The sequence below is a fragment of the Leptodactylus fuscus genome, chromosome 3 (assembly GCF_031893055.1).
Source record: "Leptodactylus fuscus isolate aLepFus1 chromosome 3, aLepFus1.hap2, whole genome shotgun sequence".
NCBI classification, from domain to species: Eukaryota; Metazoa; Chordata; class Amphibia; order Anura; family Leptodactylidae; genus Leptodactylus; species Leptodactylus fuscus.
This window is the reverse complement of record NC_134267.1, coordinates 225693742-225717922: the sequence shown is the minus strand read 5'-3', so window position 1 is coordinate 225717922 and position 24181 is coordinate 225693742. Positions and strand designations below refer to the sequence as shown.

General features: G+C 42.5%; 1 protein-coding gene across 1 annotated transcript in view; it reads right to left on the bottom strand.

Moving 5' to 3' along the window:
• Positions 1-24181, bottom strand: part of SUPT3H (SPT3 homolog, SAGA and STAGA complex component) — a 366507-nt gene that overhangs the window by 106062 nt on the left and 236264 nt on the right. Inside the window, exons 4-6 of the mRNA XM_075269245.1 lie at positions 22493-22579; positions 21265-21352; positions 13709-13848 (exon numbers count right to left, since the gene is read on the bottom strand). Of these exons, the coding sequence (XP_075125346.1) occupies positions 13709-13848; positions 21265-21352; positions 22493-22579 (315 nt within the window). The remainder of the gene's footprint in view (positions 1-13708; positions 13849-21264; positions 21353-22492; positions 22580-24181) is intronic.

Genomic DNA, 24181 nt, shown 5'->3' with positions numbered 1-24181 from the left:
CCTCTACAGAAATACCAACATCATATAATGTAAAAGGGAGTTTCATTTTTGTGTTACTGCTAATCCCGGGATTTCTGTATCTTATATTGTTATAAACTTTCACTTTTGTATCCAAAATGGTCTTCTTTGTTTCTCCATATGAAGGTCTGCGATGTGAAAACGCCAATACCTTCTATCTTACATCATTACCATCACCACAAAGGAACTCTTGGCATGGAGAAGGCCCATGTGATTGCCGGGTATACATACAAAAACAAACATGGATTAAGAAGAGGACCGGCGACCTTGCTGATTTACTCCCAACTAAAGGACAAGCAAAATACTCTCAGCAACAATGTAGTAGTAAACAAGTGGATGTTTAACCGAAAAAATAAAAATCACAAGAACATGAGAGAGGTTTTATCCAATATTAGACCCACAGACTAAACAGCACTAATAATAGTCGCAGCTCCGGCCACTATCGTGTGACCTCTGATATCACACCCGGATTTGTTGCTCATTTTTATGAATCTAAAGAAAGTGAGAAATGAAGAATAACTGCTTGAGGAGACCTAGATGTGAAATGAAAAGGGTTCTCCGCCTTGGACAACTGCAGCTTGTTAGATGACTCCTTTGCCTGCTGGGACCCCAATCGAATAGATACAATCTATGGGGAAACCTGGCCGTAAGTGTTTAGTTTCCCTGCGGTGCCATCAGAAGGTTGTATGTGTAATGCTGGAGAAGACAAGTCCTCCGGAGAGAGAGATAACCTTTATAAAGGTTGTCCACTAGGATCAAGTGGTAATGATCCAGAACTGGGGAACCCTCTATTCCTAACATTTCCTAATAGGGAATACTAGCATCTGCCCGTGCGCTGGCGTTGGCGCTGTGCCGCTTATATATACACATTTGTGTTTGGTTAGGAGTCGCCACGTGGCCCCACATTCACCCCTGCACACCCCCGGTAAGCGCACACAGCCGGCGCAGGCGATGCAGTTCTGGCGACCACACACTACGGTCACTTGTTCGGGACGCGCCGGAGGTGTCAGACATGCCATGTTCCTCGGCTTGCTGGCCCGACTGATAGCGCTGCCCACACAGTAGCGCCAGCCAACTAGGTAAAAGGCTCAAGGGCCTGGGATGACGTCATTTAAGGTCCTTCAGTGAATTACGCTGTGAAAATAACCGGTCACGGCGTTGAATTCCAGTGGTATACGTGGATCTAAAGTAGCCTACGTTTCAATACCGCACAAGTTACATATGTGTCAAATTTCAGGCTAATCTGTTCAGCCGTTTACGCGTGATTGAGGACCAAACATCCAAACATCAAAACCCCCAAACTTTCATAGGACCTTTATCCACTTCCACCAAGTACAGCTCTTTACATCATTTAATAGTTGCTACGCCACTGATTCTGGCACAGTTGGAATTTTTTGTCTAGCCCCCACCATTCCTGAACAAGCAATATTGTTAGTTTTGGTCCCTGATTTACTATATAGATGCTGTACTGTCAGGAGGGCGGAGTCAGGCAGGAGCAGACAAGGGGTGTGATTCTGAGCTCGGACACTGGCTGCTTCTGATTGGAGCTCTGAATCGCACCCCCTGCCTGACACCGCCTTCTCACATTACAGAGCTTACATAGCACATCAGGCACCAAAACTAACTGTACTTGTTGCTCAGGAATGGTGAGGGCTAAAGAAAAAACTGTAGCCATGACTAGAGAAACGGAGCTGGACAGGCACTGATATTGAGGCAGTTATGTAAGTGTGATCACTTCAAAAACATTTACACAAGATTTTATCTGCTTGAACAACCCCTCGAAAACTCTACATCAGAAACATGGAGCACCAACTTTAATAATAAATTATTCAGCACAGAATTTTGGACCTACACTATTTAGAATTTTTTTCTATACATATCTTTTTTATGATACTTCTATATTTCATGGTATAATCTAACCCATAACATTTAGATTTTGTTCCCTGATAGAACAAGAGATTCTTTTCTTTTGCACAGGAAGCCAACCATCATCTCTGAGCAAGTCGAGTGTAGGGTTATTAAGACAAAACCTTAAGACAAGCAGAACAATAAACATCGAGGCTTCAGAGTCAGATCATCCGAGACCCTCCAGCTCTGAAACTCCGCTGCCTTATTTGGTGGTAATGTCTCCATGCAACTTCGGAGCATGACGTCTTATAATAAAACTTCAGATATATGTATAGAACAGAGCTGAGTGGACGCCATGTTTAAAGTGACATAAAAAGACAGATCAGTGACTGAAGTAGATGTGAACCAGCCTTATCCACATTCATTAACCAGGTTCTAGGTCTCCATTCAGAGACCTCGTCACAATGGCCGCCGAAAAATCACCAGATGAAAAAGACCTGCATGTCGGAATTTTTAGTCTAACGGTTTCATCTGAAAATAACTGAGCAACCTGAATATAGGCAATGGGGTCCATTGGTCTCTGTTCATGTCCGCTGTTTTAGTGGTTCAATGTTCGGGTCTTCTAAGGGCTAGTTCACACAGGGCAAGAGGGGGCGGATTTTGGCACGGAATCCACCTCAAAATCCGCCCCCTCACAATAGAGGTCTATATAGACCGCTGGCGATCCTTTTTACGCTGCGGCGCCTCCGCGTCAAGACAATCCCTCCGGACTACGCCCATTCAGACACCCTGACGCTAGTGTGAACCTAGGGTAGGGTGAATTCAAAGTTAAAGGGCTTATCCACAATCTAATATTGGTGGTCTATCCCATCCCGGTGGTTCTCAAGGCTCAGATGGGGGGTGTTGTAGTGAGGTCACGTGGCGTAATGACACTATGCGTTGGCTAAACCCAAAATTTTTAGAGACGTTTGGTTGAAACATTTTCCTACTAAGGGCTCGTTATACAGGTTTCCGTTTCCGAAACTGGGCAGGAGATGGAAACCTGCTGGCATTTTTCAAAGCCATTCATTTGAATGGGTCTGAAAAGTGTCCGGCCGTAAGCGTTTTATGCTCTCCGTGGCGAAACTGTTTTTTTTTTTAACTGGACACAAAGTCGGACATGCTTAAAAAAAATGGTTTCGCCATGGAGAGCACAAAACACTCACCGGCACTCATGGCCGGACACGGTCTGTCAGGTTTATGTCTTCTGCTGGCAGACCCAGAGATCCAAACGCTGGTGTGAACCCAGCGTCAGAGGTACTTCCCTTGAAAAGGAATTCCAGTATGTAAACGTTACCGAAGCTGATCTGGTGGGGTCCTAGCCATCAATATTAGAAAGTGGATAACCCCATGAAATAGATTTTATCTGTATCCACCATGCTATTTTACTGTATATGAGGTCATCAGGTTACCAAGTCCTTAGCAACACTCTGTCTCAGATTACGCTTTGAAAGGCGGTACTGGATTTAGGGCAGAGGAGGGGGCAATGAGGCAGGAGAACCATGTTTTCTAAAAATACATTTGTAAAATATGCATTAGAGGCTAAAAAATACACAAGCTTTGTTCAAAGTCTGTCGCTGTTAAAAGAGGAAAAAATGAATGGCTGTGCGTGGAGCCGCTCGTTCTGCCAGACGCGCTCATTAAATTCCATGCATCTGTTTTAGAGCTCTCAGCTTCTCTGACCACCAAGACAGGCAGACGGTTTCACCAATTGCTCGAAATAATGTCCATGGCAAATTCTGGGGAAAATCCCTGCTTAGTCACACTATGAGGTTAGTCATGGAAAATTAACCGTCCTAATAACAGGCATGTTGTGCTGCACGGAGAGCAAACGTGCAATTATTTTACACATGCTGAATGAGAGGGGGAAAAAAAGGATTGACACACAGGAAAAAAATGTAGCACTAAGCCCGACAAAGCTGGTCCATGGAGGGTTTTTTTTGGGCAGAAACATCTTTATTGTGCCTGAAGTATGGTTGTACTTTTCCAGGCTTAATAATTCATGACCTATCCTGATGAAGATCAGCCAAGGACTGACCCGACGCACCAGGCCCCCACCCCCCTATCTGCTGGATTTGGGTACACGCTGCAACCTCTTCACTACTTACCAAGCAGAGTGATATACATTTGTGCTTAATGTACATTTGTATAGCGACTGTGCTTGGTATCAGAGCCATGCCCGTTCGGTTGAGCTGTAAGACATGTGACATCTGATACATGGGCGCCCCGGATCTTGTATCCTATGGCCAGGCTTCTTCTGACTCCCACAGCAGATGCCGCTGACCACAGTTGTGTCGTACATAAGGCTTACCACTGCATTATCATGGCACGCCTGAGCCTAAATCATTAACCGTTTGCTGCCTATTAGGGTCATGATCCTTACCAACTCCTTGCCCTCCCATCCCAACACCCAAAGCTTGTTTATGTATTTAGGCTTAGTTTTGTATTTATGTGCCATTTTACATACTGTAAATTTGCTAATCTATACTCTTAGGTTTTCTGGTCCCTCTAATTAGGTTTTATTTTCTTTTGACTCCCCACTGTTTTTCCCTGAGATATCATTTAAAGGGATTCTATGATTAAAATGCTGTTTTTTCTGCCTACCATGTTGGAATAGCCTTAAGAAAGTCTATTCTTCTCCTACCTTTAGATGTCTTCTCCGGGCCGCCGTTCGGTAGAAATCCCGGTTTTCAGTGGTATGCAAATGAGTTCTCTTACAGCACTGGGGGCGTCCCCAATGCTGCGAGAGAACTCTCCAGCGCCGCCTCCATCTATGTCTGGAATGGCCTCTCTTCACGTCTTCTTCCGACACTAGGTTCAAACTGCGTATGTCCGCCGGCCACAAGAAAATGGCCACTTACACCTACTGTGTAAGCAGCCATTTTCTTGTGGCCAGTGGCCATGTGCAGTCGGCTTTGCCTGAGGCCTAGAAGTTTGAATCCAGCTCCGGAAGAAGACGCGTGAAGAGGCCGTTCCAGATGAAAATGGAAGCAGCGCTGGAGAGTTCTCTCGCAGCATTGGGGACGCCCCCTGTGCTGTTAGAGCGCTCGGGATTGCCCCCAGTGCTGTGAGAGAACTCTGCATACTGACGAAAACCAGGATTTCTACCGAACAGTGGCGCAGAGAAAACATCTAAAGGTAGGAGAAGAATAGTCTTTCTTAAGGCTATTCCGACATAGTAGGCAGAAAAAATACAATTTTAATGATAGAATGCCTTTAAAGTCAAGACAAATGAGTTTTTACATAATTTTAGGACACATACTAATAATCCATGGGTGCTATTACAATAGTAAGTAAAAAGAAAAAGTACATTCACATGGTGGAATGTGGTGCTGATTTTGGAGGAAGATTCTGGGGCAGATTCTACCCTGATTCTGATTATTCAGCATCCTGCTTCGATCTCCTCCTCCCACTGAAACAATGGGAGGCGCAGATCGAAACAGGACACTGAAAAAGTAAGTGTCCTGCTATCTTGCTATGGATTCCACAGCCACACAGTCCACAGCGCAAGACACCCTGCTGATCAGACCCATTCAGTAGTGGAAAGCAGGCAGAGGGACGCAAAATGAAGAGGAACCTCAGGTGGAAATTCATCTCAACTCCTCTTCATTTTCCACCTTCTGAACATGCCCTAAAGAACCAAATTCATTGCTAATAATCTGCGGTTCATCTGTAATTGTGTAATAGAACTTTAGGACACAAGGGATTGAAGGGATATAACTATTCTCAGTGCACCACAAATTTCCTCAGGTGTTTTTAGTATGGGACTTCCTTATGTGATCTCTTTAAGGCTGGGGCCCCACGTCGTGTAAATGCAACAGTTTGGCTGCAGCGCAAAAGTTGTGGAAAAAATGCTTTATTTCGAGCAAATCCCATCCACTATTGCGGAAAAATATGTGCAGGGGACAAGTTGTGATTTCCAAAATTGTTGCTGTTTTGGAAGTTGCAACATGTCAATTCTACCTACAGAAATGCTGGCGGTTTCCCTATAGGTGTAACTGAAGCAGAAAGTCTGCAGAGGAAAACTCTGTGGACTTTCTGTGAAAAGCGGTGCGGGAAAAACCACAATGCATTGCAACCATGGTTTTTCCCAGAGTGCTTTTTTGCTGTGGCCTACTACATGGGCCTTAGCCTAAAAAAGGATTCAGGTACATTTATTAATAATTATTAATTATTATTATTCTGTGCCTATCCAACATATCATTTAGCTAGTAGTACTTTTTTTTGTTATTCCTTTTTATCTGAAAATTCAAGGGTTCCTTCCTTTCGGTCTGACCTGGAAAAATGTTCATAGGTTTATGCTCCTTTTAGATGTCAGCTTCTCACTTCCTATAGCATGGCATGTCTCTCCACAAGCTTCTATCCACAACTACTGGGAATGGATAGCCAGTTGCTATCCCAAAGTCATACTAAAGACAACAGGCTCCTTAAAGGGGTTGTCCAGGATATAAAATTTTCCTGCAAGGAGGTCTGGGAAGGTGAAAATATATATATATATTTTTTTTTTTTTAAAAAAGACACACCACACACTCACATGTCCGCCATGCTGCAGTGTCACCCGCCACTGTCCAGTCCACCAGCACTCTGGTGCTTTATCCAGCTGAACTCCTTGTCTCATATAACCACGGGGGCTGATCAGTGGACTAAGGAAGGGAACCAGAACATCATTCACATGTGTCACCTTGGACATCACAGCTGCTCAATGTGTTTAAGACCCTAGATTCTGTTGGCCCTTGCCACTTTAGTCCCTCTTATTATTTAGTGCTGCCAACAGAACTATCCTAATGTTTTTACTTTATGAGTTTCTGTAACATTATAATATAATAATATACCTGAAGGATCCGACCAAGGGAGATCAGAGATACAACAAAGACACGCGGGTCAATTTATTGCAGAACATTCCCCATTCTTGGTGACACTTTGTTACCGAGCCAAGACTATTTCACAAAAGGCCTCTACTTTCCGAGGACTCGCAGGCTGCGCCGGACAATATATTACAAAGTTCTAAAAGTACAAATGTCTTTTTGTTTCTATATAGCAATCTTTCACAGTTTATAAATCTCCGAATGAAACACAAGCCCTGAAATAATGAGACGTTTTCCCCTCCGAGATCCTCGGCAGTCCGCTTCTATTTTATATGTCACACAAGTTAGTTTTAAGACCGTTTCAGCAAATCCAAGACGTTTTGTTTGATTTATATTGCTAATGACACATTATGGATTATTTCTCCTAATAGCTTAAAACCTAAATGTATGGAATTTCTGAAGTTCGAGAAGGGGAAAAAAAAAGTTCATAAAAAAGCGCAGCCCCCGGGGTATAGACGGAGTATTTACTATGATATGTCTGATATACAACGTGTTGCCACACTGATTACTATGCAGTGTTGGATCGCAACCCAACTATGCTCAATCAGCCATGTTTAGCAGTTGGCACGCTGCAACGAAAAGGATGTTATAAGCTACCAGGCTACAAGCTGAACATCCATTCATCAGCAAAGTGGTTTAACAAGAAAAGCATCAAAGCCCTACAACCCTCCTCCTCATCAGTGCCGCACATGAATAAAGACCCTATAAAAATCAGATGTGCAGACCAAACCCCTGTAATAAGTGTAGGCTAAAAGATTTACGTACAAGACTCCAGAAGCCCCCCACTGTACAAGCTGCTCTCGTATCCAATGTCTCAAGCAGAAAGACAAAATAGGACTATGTTTTAGACTGGAAATAACATGGAAATTTAAAACACTGTGTGATATTGTACAAACATCTTATATCGGTTTTCGGGAAGCTGACATTGATGGATTACTACTTGGGTAGGTCATTGATGATTGATCATGGGGATCCAACCTCTAGACACCCTGCCACATAGATGAAGAAGAAAATAGCAGCATGCTACTGCAAGCTATATAGGACAGCAGTGGGATAGAGCCGCGTCTCTCTAGTGCTGCTGACCTGGTTCTTAAAAATACCGAGAAGAAGAGGCGCTCCGACCAGGGCCTGAATCCAGGAAAGAGCAAGACACTCCTCAATTTGTAGGCCACTAGATGCCTTAGGCCACCTTGAGAATTTCCATAGCCGATCATCCATCCATTTCCATTCTAAACGCCAAATAACCCTTTTCAAGGCACTCTATGCCCCCTCTAACATTTTCAGTGTAGGGACATCCACACTATTTACTGTAACATAGATTTAGGTCATTCTCTGTAGTCTTCCTCCTGTGTCACCTCCGACGCCTGCGCAGTTGGTTCTGCCAGTGAGACACTAGTAGAGCCGACTGCACATGCCGGCCAGCGGCCATTTTTGGGAGGCCACTCTTGCTCTTGTAGTTCAATGCATGAGCGTGCTCCCTAAAATGGCCACCGGCCGGCATTTGCACTCGGCTCTGCTGGTGTCTCACTGGCAGAGCCAACTGCGCAGGCGTCGGAGGTGACGCAGGAGGAAGACGACAGAGAAGGGGAGGATCCAGCCGAAGATAGAGGCGTCGCAGGATCATGTTCTCGAGCAGCACTGGGGATGCCCTCATCGCATTTTCCGCGCTGGGGCCCGCCCCCATTGCTGCCAGAGAACTAATTTACATACCGGTAGAAACGGGTATTTCTAAGGAACGGCGCGGCAGAGATCACATCTAAAGGTAAGAGATGAATAGCCTTTCTAAAGGCTATTCCGATGTCTTATTGACAAAAAAAAAGAGGTTTTAATGGTAGAATCCCTTTAAGCGTAATGATATTACAGGTTATAGTTATAACTAGAGACTGATTGGAGGGGGCAACATGGTGGCTCAGTGGTTAGCACTGCAGCCTTGCACCTCTGGAGGGAAAAAAAGTACATTGTGATCCCTATATGGGAAAAAAAAAGAAAGAAAAATAGAGACTGATCGGTCACCCAGATTTGGAGGTCGGAATGTTTTTTTTTTCTCTAAGATGCCCCTGGATTCTTCCTCAGGGGTGTATCTATGGGGGTGCAGAGGTAGCAATTGCTACTGGCCCTGGAGCCCAAGGGGTCCAACAGCCTCTCTACAATATAAGAATATACCAGTATTATAGGTAACAAGTGGGAGTCCGGTTACATATTTTGCATTAGGACTCTTCACGTTACGCCTCTGCTCACGGGGAGATTTTGCCTCTTCTGGATCAAACACTGCAGAACAACAGGCTAAACTGAATGTCTTTTTACAGCCTTACAAAATATGTTACTATATCACAGTCAGATTGAATATGGGCCTTGCTTCACAAAGTTTTATAAGTTAGGCTAACTTCACATCTGCATCGGAGTCTCCATCGGAAACTCTGTTGTAGTGTCTGCCTGAAATCAGCAGACGAAATAGTCCAACATGGAGGTCTTTACTCCACCGGTTTTAGTCCTATAACAATGGATACCCGACAGACCCAATACTTCTTCCAGAACATTTTAATACTGTCGATTTTCAATACACGTGACATAAATTCCAAAAAAGTCACCAACAGAAATTGGTACACAATGCGCCGGCTCAGTTTCTGCTTCTGTTTTCAAGAACTGACTGACTTGGGCAGTAGCATTGCTTGAGACCTATTGAATGCCAACGGAAGAACGTGTCTTAAGAAATAGGTTGCACTTTGCGGGTGATTATGGCTTTGGTGTCACCACAATTTTCTTTTTCTTTGGAACCTTCCATTAGCGAAACATGGACTAAATAGAAAAGATCTGTCCGGCACAATTTGTGATTTCATGCTGTAGTGGATAGGGTACCTTACATTGCTGAGGTTTCGGAAACATTCCCGATATTGAGTTTTGTACAAACGTCTTGTAGATAGCCAAGAAAGTAGCAAAGAATTTTTTAACCAAATCACGATTGGCACCAAAAATACACAAAGTATATCCTGCTTTAATTAAAGAGTCTGCGTTTTGTTGGCTCTTAAATGAGCCATTGTACCGAGTATTAAAGCACTAAAATCCACATTTACTAGATTTATACTAATGCAACATCCAAGTGTTGGAAGTACAGTGGAAATCACTTAAAGGATTAGCTGCTAAGGTAATAAAATATATAAAAATGCATGAAATTGTGAGAGCCAAGGCGAAAGATGAAATACAGGCTGCACAACACTTCTAGCCTATAATCACAAACACGTACAACTTGTTTCCATCCATACTAAAAGGCCATTACTCTGCACTAGGATGGGCCAGAACGGCTGGAAAACTGGAACTGGACAATAATCAATAGCTAATATCGTATGGAAATATCTCGTTTTATACACAGCTAAATGTCTTTGAAAGAACCACCTACAATTGTATTGAAAAGTGGTCTTCTCAGAGGTGGCTTCTCAAAGATGGCCGATGTACAGGTATATGGAAGAGGGTAAACACGGAAGAGGCTGCAGCATTCACCCGACTACTGTGGCTCCATCAAACGTCATCAGATTGTAGCTGTCAAGTGCTGGAGATGAGCGAGTAGTATTCGATCGGATACCTCGCTCCCATGGGAATGCGTGTAAGCGGCCGAACACCAAGGGGTTAAGCGCTGTGAATATTCAATGCGCTTAACCCCTTGGTGTTCGGCCGCTTACATGCATTCCTATGGGAGCGAGGTATTTGATCGAATACATTTCGCTCATCTCTACTGGTGACCTATCCTAAGGAAAGACCATATATTGTGAACCCCGAAAAACCCCTTAAAGGGATTCCATCATTAAAATCACATTTTTTCTCGATCACATGTAAAAATAGCCTTAAGAAAGGCTATTCTTCTCCTACCTTTAGATGTCTTCTCAGGGCCACCATTCGGTAGAAATCCCAGTTTTCATCTGTATGCAAATGAGTTCTCTCTCAGCACTGGGGGCGGGCCCCAATGCTGCGAGAGAACTCTCCAGCGCCGCCTCCATCTTCTTCAGGAACAACCTCTCCCTGCATCTTCTTCCATCCTGGGTTTCAATCTTCTAGGCATGCGCAGGACGGATTGATTGAAACCCAGGACGGAAGAAGACACAGGGAGAGGTCATTCCTGAAGAAGATGGAGTCGGCGCTGGAGAGTTCTCTCGCAGCACTGGGGATGCTCCTAGTGCTGTTTGAGCTCTGAGGACCGCCTCCAGTGCTGCGAGAGAACTCATTTGCATACAGACAAAAACCGGGATTTCTACCGAACGGTGGCGCGGAGAAGACATCTAAAGGTAGGAGAAGAATAGCCTTTCTTAATGCTATTCCTACATGTGAGCTAGAAAAATGATTTTAATGATAGAATTACTAGATGACCATGAATTACGCTGGGTTCACACCTGCGTCTGGGGTCTCCGTTCTGTGGTTTCCGTCTTCTGCATGCCAGAAGACGGAAACCACAGACCGGGTCCGGCCGTGCGCGGCGGTGAGCGTTTTGCGCTCTCCGCCGCGAAACCGGATTTTTTTATCCGGACACAGAGTACTGCATGTCCGACTCTGTGTCCGGATTATAAAACCCGGTTTCGCGGCGGAGAGCGCAAAACGCTCACTGTCACGCACGGGCGGACAGCTTTCTCACCCATTCAAATGAATGGGTGAGAAAGTCTCCTGCAGGCTTCCGTCTCCTGCATCTGTTTTATGCAGGAAACGGAAACCTGCAATAAGGACCGACGACGCAGATGTGAACGAGCCCTTAGAAGTAAGTATGGGGCTACTTTAGGCAAATACCAGACAAGTGAACAACAAAGTACCAGAATAAGGGCTCCTTCATATTTAGTTTTTCTTTTATGTTTTTTGAAGGTTTTTACTTTTGTCTTTTAACATAACATACAGACATTTATTTTATGTTTGACAAGTACACAGTAGAAAATAGAACAGCGCAACACTCACAACATGTGATGCGGGCAAAAAAAAAATGTTAACGCAAAGCAAAAATGAAACATTGCAAAAAAATATTTGGAGACATATTTATAAAGTGATGTTAGCTTCAGTCTTCATACTCCCATTTTGGTTAGGGGGCACATCTCATATATGACAAGGAGCATCCTCTGTCAGGCCTGGAGGGACATTTGACATTTTCTGCACCATTTAAGTCAGATTTCTAGCATAAATTATAATACATCTGGCGGGCCTGGTAGCCCCACCTTCTGCACACCTCCTTTTAGGGAAGGTGGTGAGGGAGGTGCAGAAAATAGAGTCCCAAAAGGACAAACAACTCCACTTTTTAATGCCTTGTACTCACATTTTCTGGACTCATAAATCTGCCCCTTCGTCTTTATTACATTTCATAATACAATATAGACTTTAAAGTAACATCTGGCCGAACGAGAACTATAAAAACATCAACACACACACGCAAAAAAATTATACATCCCGAAACTTTTATCTACATGTGTAATATATCTTTAGAGAAGTCAAGTTGTCAAATCACCACATTGGAAACTGGAAATGTTGGAAAATTTAAACCAATTTAAAACCAATTAGAATTTTTTGGGGGCCATTTTTGTGGAAATTAACAGAAAACAACCCAATATGTTAGACTCATTTAAAAAATATTTAGGCCCACTGGCGAGCCAGTTTTGGATGTGTTCAGACTTGATATAAATATCTACAGTGAATAAGTCTTCATTGTGTCATCGCTGTTTTATACAGTGCTCCATATTACACGGAGGCCTGGAAACAATGTAGCGGTATTCTATCATGGCGAGTCCTCCTCGTACACATGGCTGGAGTACAACGCTTTGTAAGTGAAACCACACCACAACAAAAACAGCCGTGCTGACGTCAGAAGTGTGTGTTTATCATCTCTTCAAAAAAGTCCTGTTACGGTTTTTGGCCCCCGGGCGGAGTGGAACGTGAAGTATCTGCAATCGTCCAAAACCAAGATTACCGCACTCTTTCAAGGTAATGGATACGTAAAAGAAAAGTTACGGTTAATGAGTTAAACATATTCCTGGGCTGTAAAACTTTTTATGGGCGCCTTTTTTAGCTCTGAAAATAGATCAGAGTCAAGACAAAATATAGCCGAAGATCAGAAGCTGCGACACATAGGGCAGCATTAATACCAAACTGTTACATGCTATTTTGATGATACTGTACTCATTTCAGGGGGTACAAGGTGATGTAGTAATAATTTCAGGAGGCACAGTATATAGTGTGCTACTCCTTTCTGGGGGCACAAGGTACTGTCGTTTTCATTATAGGAGTGCGATGTTCCAGGGACATTTTCTGGAGGGACATTGTGTGGTAGTTTTGTTATTAGGTTCACAGCGTGTGGATTTATTATACTTACCGTAGATGTCATGGCTTTACTATAGTCAGGGGGCAAAGTAAGCAGAAATTTAGCCTTAAAGGGGTTGTCTGAGGTTAGGTGTTTTATGGCCTATGCTCACGAATGGCCATAAACACCTGTTAAGTAGGAGGTCGACAGCTTGCCCCCAAACCAATCAGCTGTACGGAGACACTTCTGGCACCTGTCCACTATACGAAACCAGAAATAGAAAGCTCCAACCCCTGTTTAGCAGTCAGGCACAGTCAATGCACCTCCGTGCTCACTGTCAGTGGGAGCTGGGTTGCAATGAAAGTGCCCAGCTATAATACAGGGTATGAGCTTTTTGCTTCTGGCCCTATATAGTGTATAGAATGGGAACTTAAGGGACTGTACAGTTAACTAGTTCAGGGGCAAGCTATCGGTCCCCCACAAATCAGGTACTTGTGACCTAACCTGAGGACAGGTCATAAAAAGCTTAACCTGGGCAACCCCTTTAATGGGGGTACTATGCATATCAGCTTTGGCCCTTGCACACTGCTACGTTGTAGACGACCCACCCTCCATCTAGGGAATATGTTAAAAATTTTAATCCCCAACCCTGGTTGAAATAATATAAAGGAAACAATACCTCCATCCGTTCCTGCTTCACCTCATCAATCTCATCGTCTTCCATCAAGGCGAGAAGTTCTCCAGTCTGGTCAATGGAGTTCAGAAAGTCCTGGGCTAACTTTTGTCGTTTGTTCGAATTCGTGTTAGCGGCCAGCTTCTCTGTAAAAAACAGTGACAAAATAGGACAGATTATTGTTTTACTAATTGTAAGGTAATAATAGATTGTGGGACAGAATGAGGGGAAGTGATGTCAGCGTTTGTATTCTGGTCACGTGTCAAAATCTAGGACTGGCTCAAATAGAGCTATAAAATGCTGTCTATGGACTCTCAGATTGTTCAGCTATAGTACTGAACATATAGATAGTCTCTGTCTACCGCCCAACCCGTGCTCTCCGCTCACTCAATGACCTAACACTTACATCCTCTATTATCAGAACCTCCCACGCTCGTATACAAGACTTCTCCCGAGCTGCACCACTTCTCTGGAATGCTCTACCCCGGACAATCAGATTAACTCCCAATTTCTACAGCTTCAAGTGCAAACTAAAGACACATCTTATCAGACAGACCGATCACAATTCCTAATGTAAACCCTTCCGTACTATAATTAGAATCCCTAAAATGTAACCCTCCTCTGTCCCCTCTCCCACATTACCCCACATGATATGATGCCATTTAAGGCTAACTTTATATGTCCAAGCTCCATCCACATGTTACAGGACACGACTAGTGATGGCTCATAAAGTTTTATGTTTATGTAATAACAGTCACGTCTATTACAAAAGTGTCTGACCTCTGCATAAGCAATGCTGCCCCTGCTACCTCTTGTGTCACCCCCTCTACCGCATTGATTGTAAGCTCTTGCGAGCAGGGCCCTTAGTCCCATTGTGTGAAGTGACTATTTCTTTGTACTGTATCTTTTTGTCTGTATTTGAACCCTACAAATTGTACAGCGCTGCGGAATATGTTGGCACTATATAAATAAAATGTAGTAGTATTATTATTATTATTATTATATTATAGTTGTTCTCACCTCAGACACCATATATACGTCATTAAGATCTAATGATTTTGCTCTAATAACTGCAGTCCTACTCTACCTGTCGTACCATCATACCACTAGGTGTGTAGATGAACTGGGTCAACAAGAGGACAATTTGATGGTTTCTACCAGTCATATAAATGGAACATCAGGGAGTTTGCTCGATCAGTACTCTCTTTAGACCCCCTTCTACCTTACGGTTGTGAGGGACAAGGGATAGGAGTACTTCTCTTTGCAATTGTCAGGGGTCCCACCAGTTGGACCCCCACAGATCTAGCAGTAGATAGGTGATCAATGCTTCTGGATGAAATAATTCTTTAAAGAATAAAATCCTTGATGGTAACAAATAGAAGACTCTTGTGGGGCCGTTTGGCCTCATAGGTGGCAGCTTCCTGTAAGTTACAGACATGTTTGCAGAGCTAAGTCCATAGAAAAGAGCTGCCACCAAAAATATCTTCTGTCATCTAACATCCAAAGTGAACGTGGGCACGAAAAGGACAAACATCCTCGCCCAAACATAGAAGTCCCCTCACATCCTGAGCCCACTCTAACTACTTACTACACTACTACTCCAATAGTAAAAGAACTCTAAAAATATCTCACCTTTTATACTTCTGTGCTTTTTAAGTAGAAGTAATATAAAAACATAGTTTTGGAGATTATGAAGACATTTTCTTACAATAACACAGTAAAATGTAACAAAAATACATGTATTAGAAACAGTTTAATAATATAACACCTAATATAGAATGTACGGGGGGGAAGTGCTATAGCCGTCACACCCGGGGATACCAAGGAACCAAAGGCTCCTCTGCCATATAGGAAGACATCTGCAATATGCATGCTATATCCTAGGCTAGGGGAAGGGGTTTATTTCTAAATGCCTACTTGGGTAAAGTGCCAGACCAATAAGGTTCTGACCACCGTTCGTTCTCAAGAACAGATGAATGGAGCAATAGATGTGCATCTCTTTTTGCACCACCCTCATCTCTAGGACACTGCTGGAGAAAGCCAAGCACTGTCCTCAGCTATCTCCGACATCCTATAGCAGTGATGGTGAACCTTTTAGAGACCGAGTGCCCAAACTACAACCCAAAAACCACTAATTTATCACAAAATGCCAACACAAAAATTTAACCTTAATAATGTGTGGATCCACAAATATGGACAATTACAGACCTGCATAATACGGTCGTGTGAATGGGGCTTTACAGACTTTTCAGCGATACAAACAACTTTGTACTGCATTTTGTATAATTTTGAACAATTAATGTTCACTTTTTATATCGCACAGGATCTTTTTTATAGTGACTGTGCAATGTTATTATGACCTGTACTAATATTACATGTCTGCTATTAACCAGATGCTGTGTGATATAAATAGTGAAGGGGCATCACACACAGTCTAATATGATCTACAATGTCCCCCACACTGTATAATCTACTCCACAGTCACCCCCCCACAGTATAATCTGCTCCACAGTTACCCCCACACTGTACAATTTGCTTGTCAGTGGCCCCCACATTGTATAATCTGCTCCACAGTGGCCCCTCACTGTACAATCTGCTCCACAGTCACCCCCACACAGTATAATCTGCTCCACAGTGGCCCCCACACTGTACAATCTGCTCCACAGTGGTCCCCACACTGTACAATCTGCTCCACAGTCGCCCCCCACACAGTATAATCTGCTCCACAGTGACCCCCACACTGTAGAATTTGCTCCTCAGTGGCCCCCACACTGTATAATCTGCTCCACAGAGGCCCCCACACTGTACAATCTGCTCCACAGTCGCCCCCCACACTGTATAATCTGGTCCACAGTGGCCCCCACACAGTATAATCTTCTCCACAGTCGCCCCCACACAGTATAATCTGCTCCACATTTGGCCCCCACACAGTATAATCTGCTCCACATTTGGCCCCCACACCGTACAATCTGCTCTACAGTGGCCCCAACACAGTATAATTTGCTGAACGATGGTCTCCACACAGTACAATTTGCTCCACAGTGGCCCTGACACAGTATAATCGGCTCCACAGATGGGTGCCCACAGAGAGGGCTCTGAGTGCCACTTTTAGCACCCATGCCATAGGTTCACCATCATGGTCCTATAGCAATTACTGATCTGCATTCTAGAGACTGGTGAGCACCTCAGTGGTCAAAACCCAACATCAAACTCTTCTCCTATATCCACAGGATAGGCGGTGCGTGTCTATTGTAAAACAGACCTCTTTTAAGACTTAAAATTAGACAAAGCTACCAAATCGGGAAGTTGGTGAAAGATGGAAGAGCATGTGACTACAGAATCAGACTACACGAGGTTTGATTGTTGTCTGTTACAACAGACAGTATGTAGGGACATCCAAATATTTGCAACTTACTTTGTTGTAGCATGGGAGCAATGGTTGCGGGGGCATAGCTATAGGGAGTGCAGAGGCTGGAAGCAAAGGGGGCCTTATCACAGCATAAGGCCGGGTCCAGATGGAGTTTTTTGGTCTGGAACCTGAGGCGGAGTCCGCCTCAGGTTCCGGACCGAAATACGGGTAGCTGCGACTGGATGCCATTGCAGTACACCGGCATCCAGTCGTGCACTCCGCTCCGGATTAGGCCCAAATGAATGGGCCTAGTCGGGAGGGAGTGTCTTCAGGAGGATGTATCTGCCGTACCCCGTGTGAACTTACCCTAATACTCCAGAATTGTACCTAGTAAGTGAGGCCTCGAACTCCTAGCTATGCCTTTGAATAGTTGCATGTTTGTATTGGAGAAATATACCGGTATATATATAAAAAATAATGTTTACCTACATTTTACCTGAGAGATTTTTTTGTTTTATTATAAGAAAAAAAAAAGAAAAACTTTCAACACATTTTATTGTTTTTATATTTTATTTTTTTATATATTTTACATGGCAAGAAATAAAATGTGTCAGGGAAATGTTAAGGACCACATGGCAAAATTTTATATAGAAATATAAAAAAAAAAAACCTTGAAAATAAAATAAGAACATTCCTTTCAGGATAGTCAAAACTGTGCGAATAACATATATTTAAAAAGCTTCTAAGTTATGTTAATTACTGCGTAATGTCTTCCAAAAATACGATTCTCTTTCCTGAAACTTATTATTCCAGGTGTTTTAAATCTCCACGCGGAGCAGAGGATGGAAAAGGAAAAATGGCGAGCCCTGAAAAGCGACTGATGTTTCCCATCAAAACTGCCATCTAACAGTAGGTCTAGTAAAGGTGAATATGTTATTACAACGCACTTATCCAGTGCGTGACATTCCACATGGAAAGCGTGTACTGGAACAGACAAAACATTACAGAGGCTATAGAGAGGGCCGGCTACTACAGAACACAGCAAGACCAATGGGTTCCAAGACAGATTAAAGGGAATGTCATATCCAAAAATGATCTATACTTTTAATCTTATTTTGTTGTCTAGTTTTGTTTTACAGGACACGGTAAAAATATCCTGAAATGTTCTAGTTCTCACGTTGACTAAACTAGAGAACAGACTGAGGTCATGCGTCTCATTTCCTGTAGTTTATGGGCTTTGCTGTACAGGTTGGGACACAATCAGCAGGCGTTTCTGTCTTCCTATACTGCTACATGCACACGGCTGTGCACAGTCTACAGAATGGAGGGCACACGGATTGGTATGTGTGTGTTATCCGTGGTTTTTACTGACCCGTACATTGAAGATTCTCTGCTTTGCAGGTTTCCGTCTTCTGCCCGAGAAACTGGACAGGAGACGGAAACCGGGAGTCAGTTTTTAAACACATTCACTTGAATTGGTTTGCAAAGTGACTGCCCGTGAGCGTTTTGTGCCTGTCCTTTTTTTTAAACCAGACACAAAGTCGGACATGCAGGACTTTGTGTCCGGTTAAAAAAACGGCTTCACCGCGGAGACCGGAAGGCGCCCACAGGCAGACACTGACAGTCGGGTTTCCTTCTCCTATGCAGTTTCTCGGGTTGAAGACGGAAACCCACAAAGTGGAGACTGGGGCGCAGGTGTGAACCCGCCCACCATGGAAATCTATGGTTCATGTGAATGAAGCTTTAAAGAGGACCTTTCCCCACCTCCTCGTCTTTACATCCTTCAATAGATTTGCATGACTGACTCTAGAGCAGTCACAATTTTTTCTCTAGCCCTCTCCATTCCAGAGCAATTGGTGCTGTTATTTTCAGCATCCAATAGGCCAATTAAGTTCTCTATTGTCAAGTGGGTGGTCCAAGGTTGGCTTCTCCAGTCTAGGACCTCCCACCTGAGAGCAGAAAGACATATTATTGGCTGCTGAAACTAATAGCACCAATTGCTCAGGGATGGTGGGAGCTAGAGACAAAATCTTGATAGCATCAGTCGGTCTACCAGCACCTATCAAAGGAAGTAAAGAGGGGGAGTTGGGGAAGGTCCTCTTTAACTCTTATTCACTGAGCTACCATAAAGCATATACCTTCTGCTGCAGTGCCTGTATCAGGAGAGCCCAGCCTTTTCTGAGAACCTCGAACCTTGAACATTTATGGAGTCTTGTTTGTTTTCTTGTTTTCCTCAATGGTTTTAACTTTTCTTTTATCTCTCAATACTTTCTAGATGGTTTCTAATTTTGTTCCATGCTGACCACATTTGTGGGGAATATTCTGTATCTGAGTGATACTTCAATAGAAACACAGAAGGGGTTCCTGCGTTTTCTATAAAAAGTGTCCAGTGTCTGCCTGCCTATTGCATCATGTAAAGGGATTCAATTATTAAAATGACATTTTTTCTCAATAACACATAGGAATAGCCTTAAGAAAGGCTATTTTTCTCCGCCCCGCCCTTCGGTAGAAATATCGGTTCTCTTTGGTATGTAAATGAGTTGTCTCGCAGCACTGGGGGCGTCCCCAATACTGCAAGAGAAATCTCCAGCACCGCCTCTATCTTCGCCTGGAGCAGCCCCACCCTGCATCTTATTCTGTTGCTGGCTTCAAACTTGTAGGCATGCACAGTCGGCTATGCCGTTGGGACTCGTGCAGAGCCGACTGCGTATGACCTCAGCAATTTTTCTGTGTAAGCAGCCATTTTCTTGTGTAAGAAAAGAACAAGAAAAATGGGGCCACATGGTGGCTCAGTGGTTAGCACTGCAGCCTTGCAGCACTGGATCCTGGTGTTCAAATCCTGCCAAGGGCAAAAAACCATCTGCAAGGAGTTTGTATGTTCTTCCCATGTTCGTATGGATTTCCATCCCATATACCAAAAACACATACTGATAGGGAACAATGTACATTGTGAGCTCTATGTGGGGCTCAAAATCTACATTTAGAAAAAAAAAAATTAATAAATAAGAAAATGGCCACGGGCATGCGCAGTTGGCTCTTCCTGAGGCCTGACGGAAGAGCTGAGTGCACATGCCTAGAAGTTTGAAGCCAGCGCTGGAAGAAGACGCAAGGAGAAGCCGTTCCAGGCAAAGACAGAGGTGGTGCTGGTGATTTTTCTTGCAGCATTGGGGACACCCCCGTGCTGCTTGAGTGCTGGGGACCGCCCCCAGTGCTGCGAGGGAACTCACTGACATATCGAAGAAAACTGGGATTTCTACAGAACGGCGGCGCAGAGAAGACATCTAAAGGCAGCGCAGAGAAGACATCTTAAGGCTATTCCTACGTGTTAGGGAGAAAAAATGTCAATTTAATGATAGGATCTCTTTAAATAAATAGGGGAAAACTGCAATACCACCTACAACCACTTATTAAAAATGGTGCTTTATCTATAAAAAAAAAAATAAAAATAAACAAAAAATAGCAAACCATTTTATTTTTTAAATTTTGGACAACACCGCTAAATCTGAATTTTTTTGGTACTTTTTGGTCTGCTGTATATTTAATATTTGCATGGTTTCTTGGTTATTGGAGCGTCTTAATATCTTTGTGAAAAATTTGGTGTAAGTTTTGCCCCGGGGACAGAGGCATTCAATAAAAACTTAAATTGCTTTCACCTTTTCTGAGAATCCCAGGGCGCACTTCCTATCATGTGTTTGTAACAGTTACAATGGATTGTGCGGCTCTTTTATTTCAACGGCAGCTACTGAAAATTGCCTAATCCCAGAATCATAAAATAAATTATTCCAATCCATGAATCGTCCTGTTGGCACCAGACCCCGCACACAAGCACACATGGAATAAGTCATTCTGCATATGTCAACGTTGTCTGTGCCGAATGAAGAAGTCGGTCAGGATTTTCCTGAATAATACATTAGCAGCTGTCCTGTGCAATAAAGATCAGGGCTATCCCTTCTGCCCATTGTCACCGCACTCAAATTGCCAATGCTGAAATCAATTACTCTCATCATCATTCCCAGTTTGTGAAAACAGTATTGGAAGGAAAAAGTGCGCTCATAACAAGGATGTTGTGCTTATCCGGATTATAAAGAGCCCAGGAAATTATAATCCTTCCCATGTCATGGGGAATCGCCTAAACTACTTTCAGCACACTGGTGACCCCATGTTATTATGATGAGATGTCGTCTCTGTCAGGACTATTATACAGGCTACCTACCTTCAAGATCATCCTCCTCAATGCCTTTCAGGACCTTGGATTTGTAGTCCCGGAACACCATGTATTTCAGCAGTCGTTTTAGTTTCTTCTGTAAAGGCAAAAATAGAGACAGTCAGATGGTCCGTACAGCAATCACATGAAAGTTCTTCTACCAAATCCATAGGAGGCAGTATTATAGCAGTATATTGCATAATTGTACATAAAGAGAAGTATTATAGTAGTTATATTCTTGTACATAGGAGGCAGTATTATAGCAGTATATTACAGGATTGTACATAAAGAGAAGTATTATAGTAGTTACATTCTTGTACATAGGAGGTAGTATTATATTAGTTATATTCTTGTACATAGGAGGCAGTATTATAGTAGTTATATTCTTGTACATAGGGGCAGTATTATAGTAGTTATATTCTTGTACATAGGAGTAGTATTATAGTAGTTATATTCTTGTACATAGGAGGTAGTATTATAGTAGTTATATTCTTGTACATAGGAGCAGTATTATAGTAGTTATATTCTTGTACATAGGAGCAGTATTATAGTAGTTCTATTCTTGTACATTGGAGTAGTATTATAGTAGTTATATTCTTGTACATAGGAGGTAGTATTATAGTAGTTATATTCTTGTACATAGGAGCAGTATTATAGTAGTTATATTCTTGTACATAGGAGGCAGTATTATAGTAGTTATATTCTTGTACATAGGAGTAGTATTATAGTAGTTATATTCTTGTACATAGGAGTAGTAATATAGTAGTTATATTCTTGTACATAGGAACAGTATTATAGTAGTTATATTCTTGTACATAGGAGTAGTATTATAGTAGTTATATTCTTGTACATAGGAGTAGTATTATAGTAGTTATATTCTTGTACATAAGAGCAGTATTATAGTAGTTATATTCTTGTACATAGGAGTAGTATTATAGTAGTTCTATTCTTGTACATAGGGGGCAGTATTATAGTAGTTATATTCTTGTACATAAGAGGCAGTAGATTGGTTATATTCTTGTACACAGTTGGCTCAAAAAACTCAGCAAAATCTGTAACAAAAAAGCTGTGTCAGCAAGGTGGGACCTCACCCTCAGGTTGCTTGTACTTGCATTATATTTAGTGGGTAGTTTCCACAGTGATAGTACCACAATAAAGCCTATAAGTGTATTTGGCAGACACTCAAGGAGCAATATTAGAAAAAAAATTACTAGCAATTTTTTTTATATATATATACCTTATCTCTCCTCATGAGGAAAAGAAGATCTTCAGCTGAAATAACCCTGGCCCCTCTCATCTGAGACACATCCGCCGCTTGCTGCAACTGAATGGAAAAAAAAATGTTAGGTCATTATTTAATGTATTTTATACAATGTGAGACTTTGGCTTCTGTTTACATCTACCATGTCAACCTAGACACATTAAAATTGTGGACAGATGAAAGGAAGTAATGTAAGTCTGTGAGATGAAATCTGCAATCATTAAAAGAGTTTTTTACATTAAGCATTTGAATGTGGGGTCTGACGGCTGGAACCCCCAGGCGTTTTTTGAGGCGTTTTTAGTTTTTTCCTTCCAGCACAGTGTATGAACCTTGAAAAACCTGCTAGCGGTTTTTGAAGCGGTTTTTGTGTTTGCAGAAAAAAGAAACATGACTTTTTTTCAGGCAGATTCCGCCTGAGGGGAGGCGTCGCGTTGTGTTTTTTGGTGCAGTTCTTGGCAACAACTGTTTCAAAAACTGCTAGAAGTTTTTTCAAGGTCCATACACTGTGCTGGATAAAAAAAACCAAAAAACTAAAATGCTCATACTTCAGGCCGTTTCTCCTCGTAATTTGACCTGAGGACATCTCCTCTTCCCGACTAAACTCATTCATTGGGCCTAATCTGGAGCAGAGCACGTGATTGGATGCCGATGCAGTACACCGACATTCAGTCGCGGCTACCCATCTTTTGGACTGGAACCTAAGGTGGTTTTTCTTTTTCACTCTGAAAAAGAGATGAGATTCCTGTGCAGAAGAACCTGCCTTTGAGAAGTTAGAATCCCCTAATAATACATCTGAAAATATTTTTTTCTTAACTGGAATCCAATGAATCGATTCTTAAAATTTGCTAATCTTGACGTTTTATAAATTGTAAATATAATTACTAATTTCTAAAATTGCAGATTGTCATATAAAAGCATCCAACGCACCAGAAACACAAAGGGCATGGGTGAGTTTCTTAGAGATAAAGTTAGAATGAACTAAATCCACTACAAAAGCACAGGAAGCCGAGTAAATGGGACCTTCAAACTCACATTACACGGGCTGACGGGAGAAGCAAAAATGCACCTGAAAACGATTTAATGAAATTCTACCGCTCTCCACCTCGCACACTTGGCCAATGTTTCACTCAATATCACTGTCTGAATTGGAGCATTAATAATTTTCAGATCCCATGCTGCTAAGATTTGAATTAGGTCCATTCACAAGTTGAAAAAGATCAACAAAAACAGTAGCTGGTTCTAATATCCAAATCAAGATTTTTTTTTTATTTCAAATAAAAAAAAAAATAAAAAAAATTGACTTCAGAGTTGGCAAAATGACACCGGGCACCGACTGCAGTCCATAAATCATAATACAGAACTGCATTAATTTTTTTTCCACACTAATCAGACGCGCACAAAACATTAACTGTATCTATGGCAGACAACAGAAAACATACTACGTGAAATGTTAGCAATATTTCCCCTGTAAAATTCACTTGGGCCCTTACTGCTACAACCAGGGCAGGGGCTCAGGGAGTTTGCAGGAACTCATAAGCAACAGTAACATAATCTAACTTGAAACTACCCTGGAAAATGTAAGAATGTGAAAAATGATCGTCCTATTTGCTTGGCAGGAGTAAAATCAACTTTTCTTCTGATTAGATTCAGGGCATGTGAGGTACT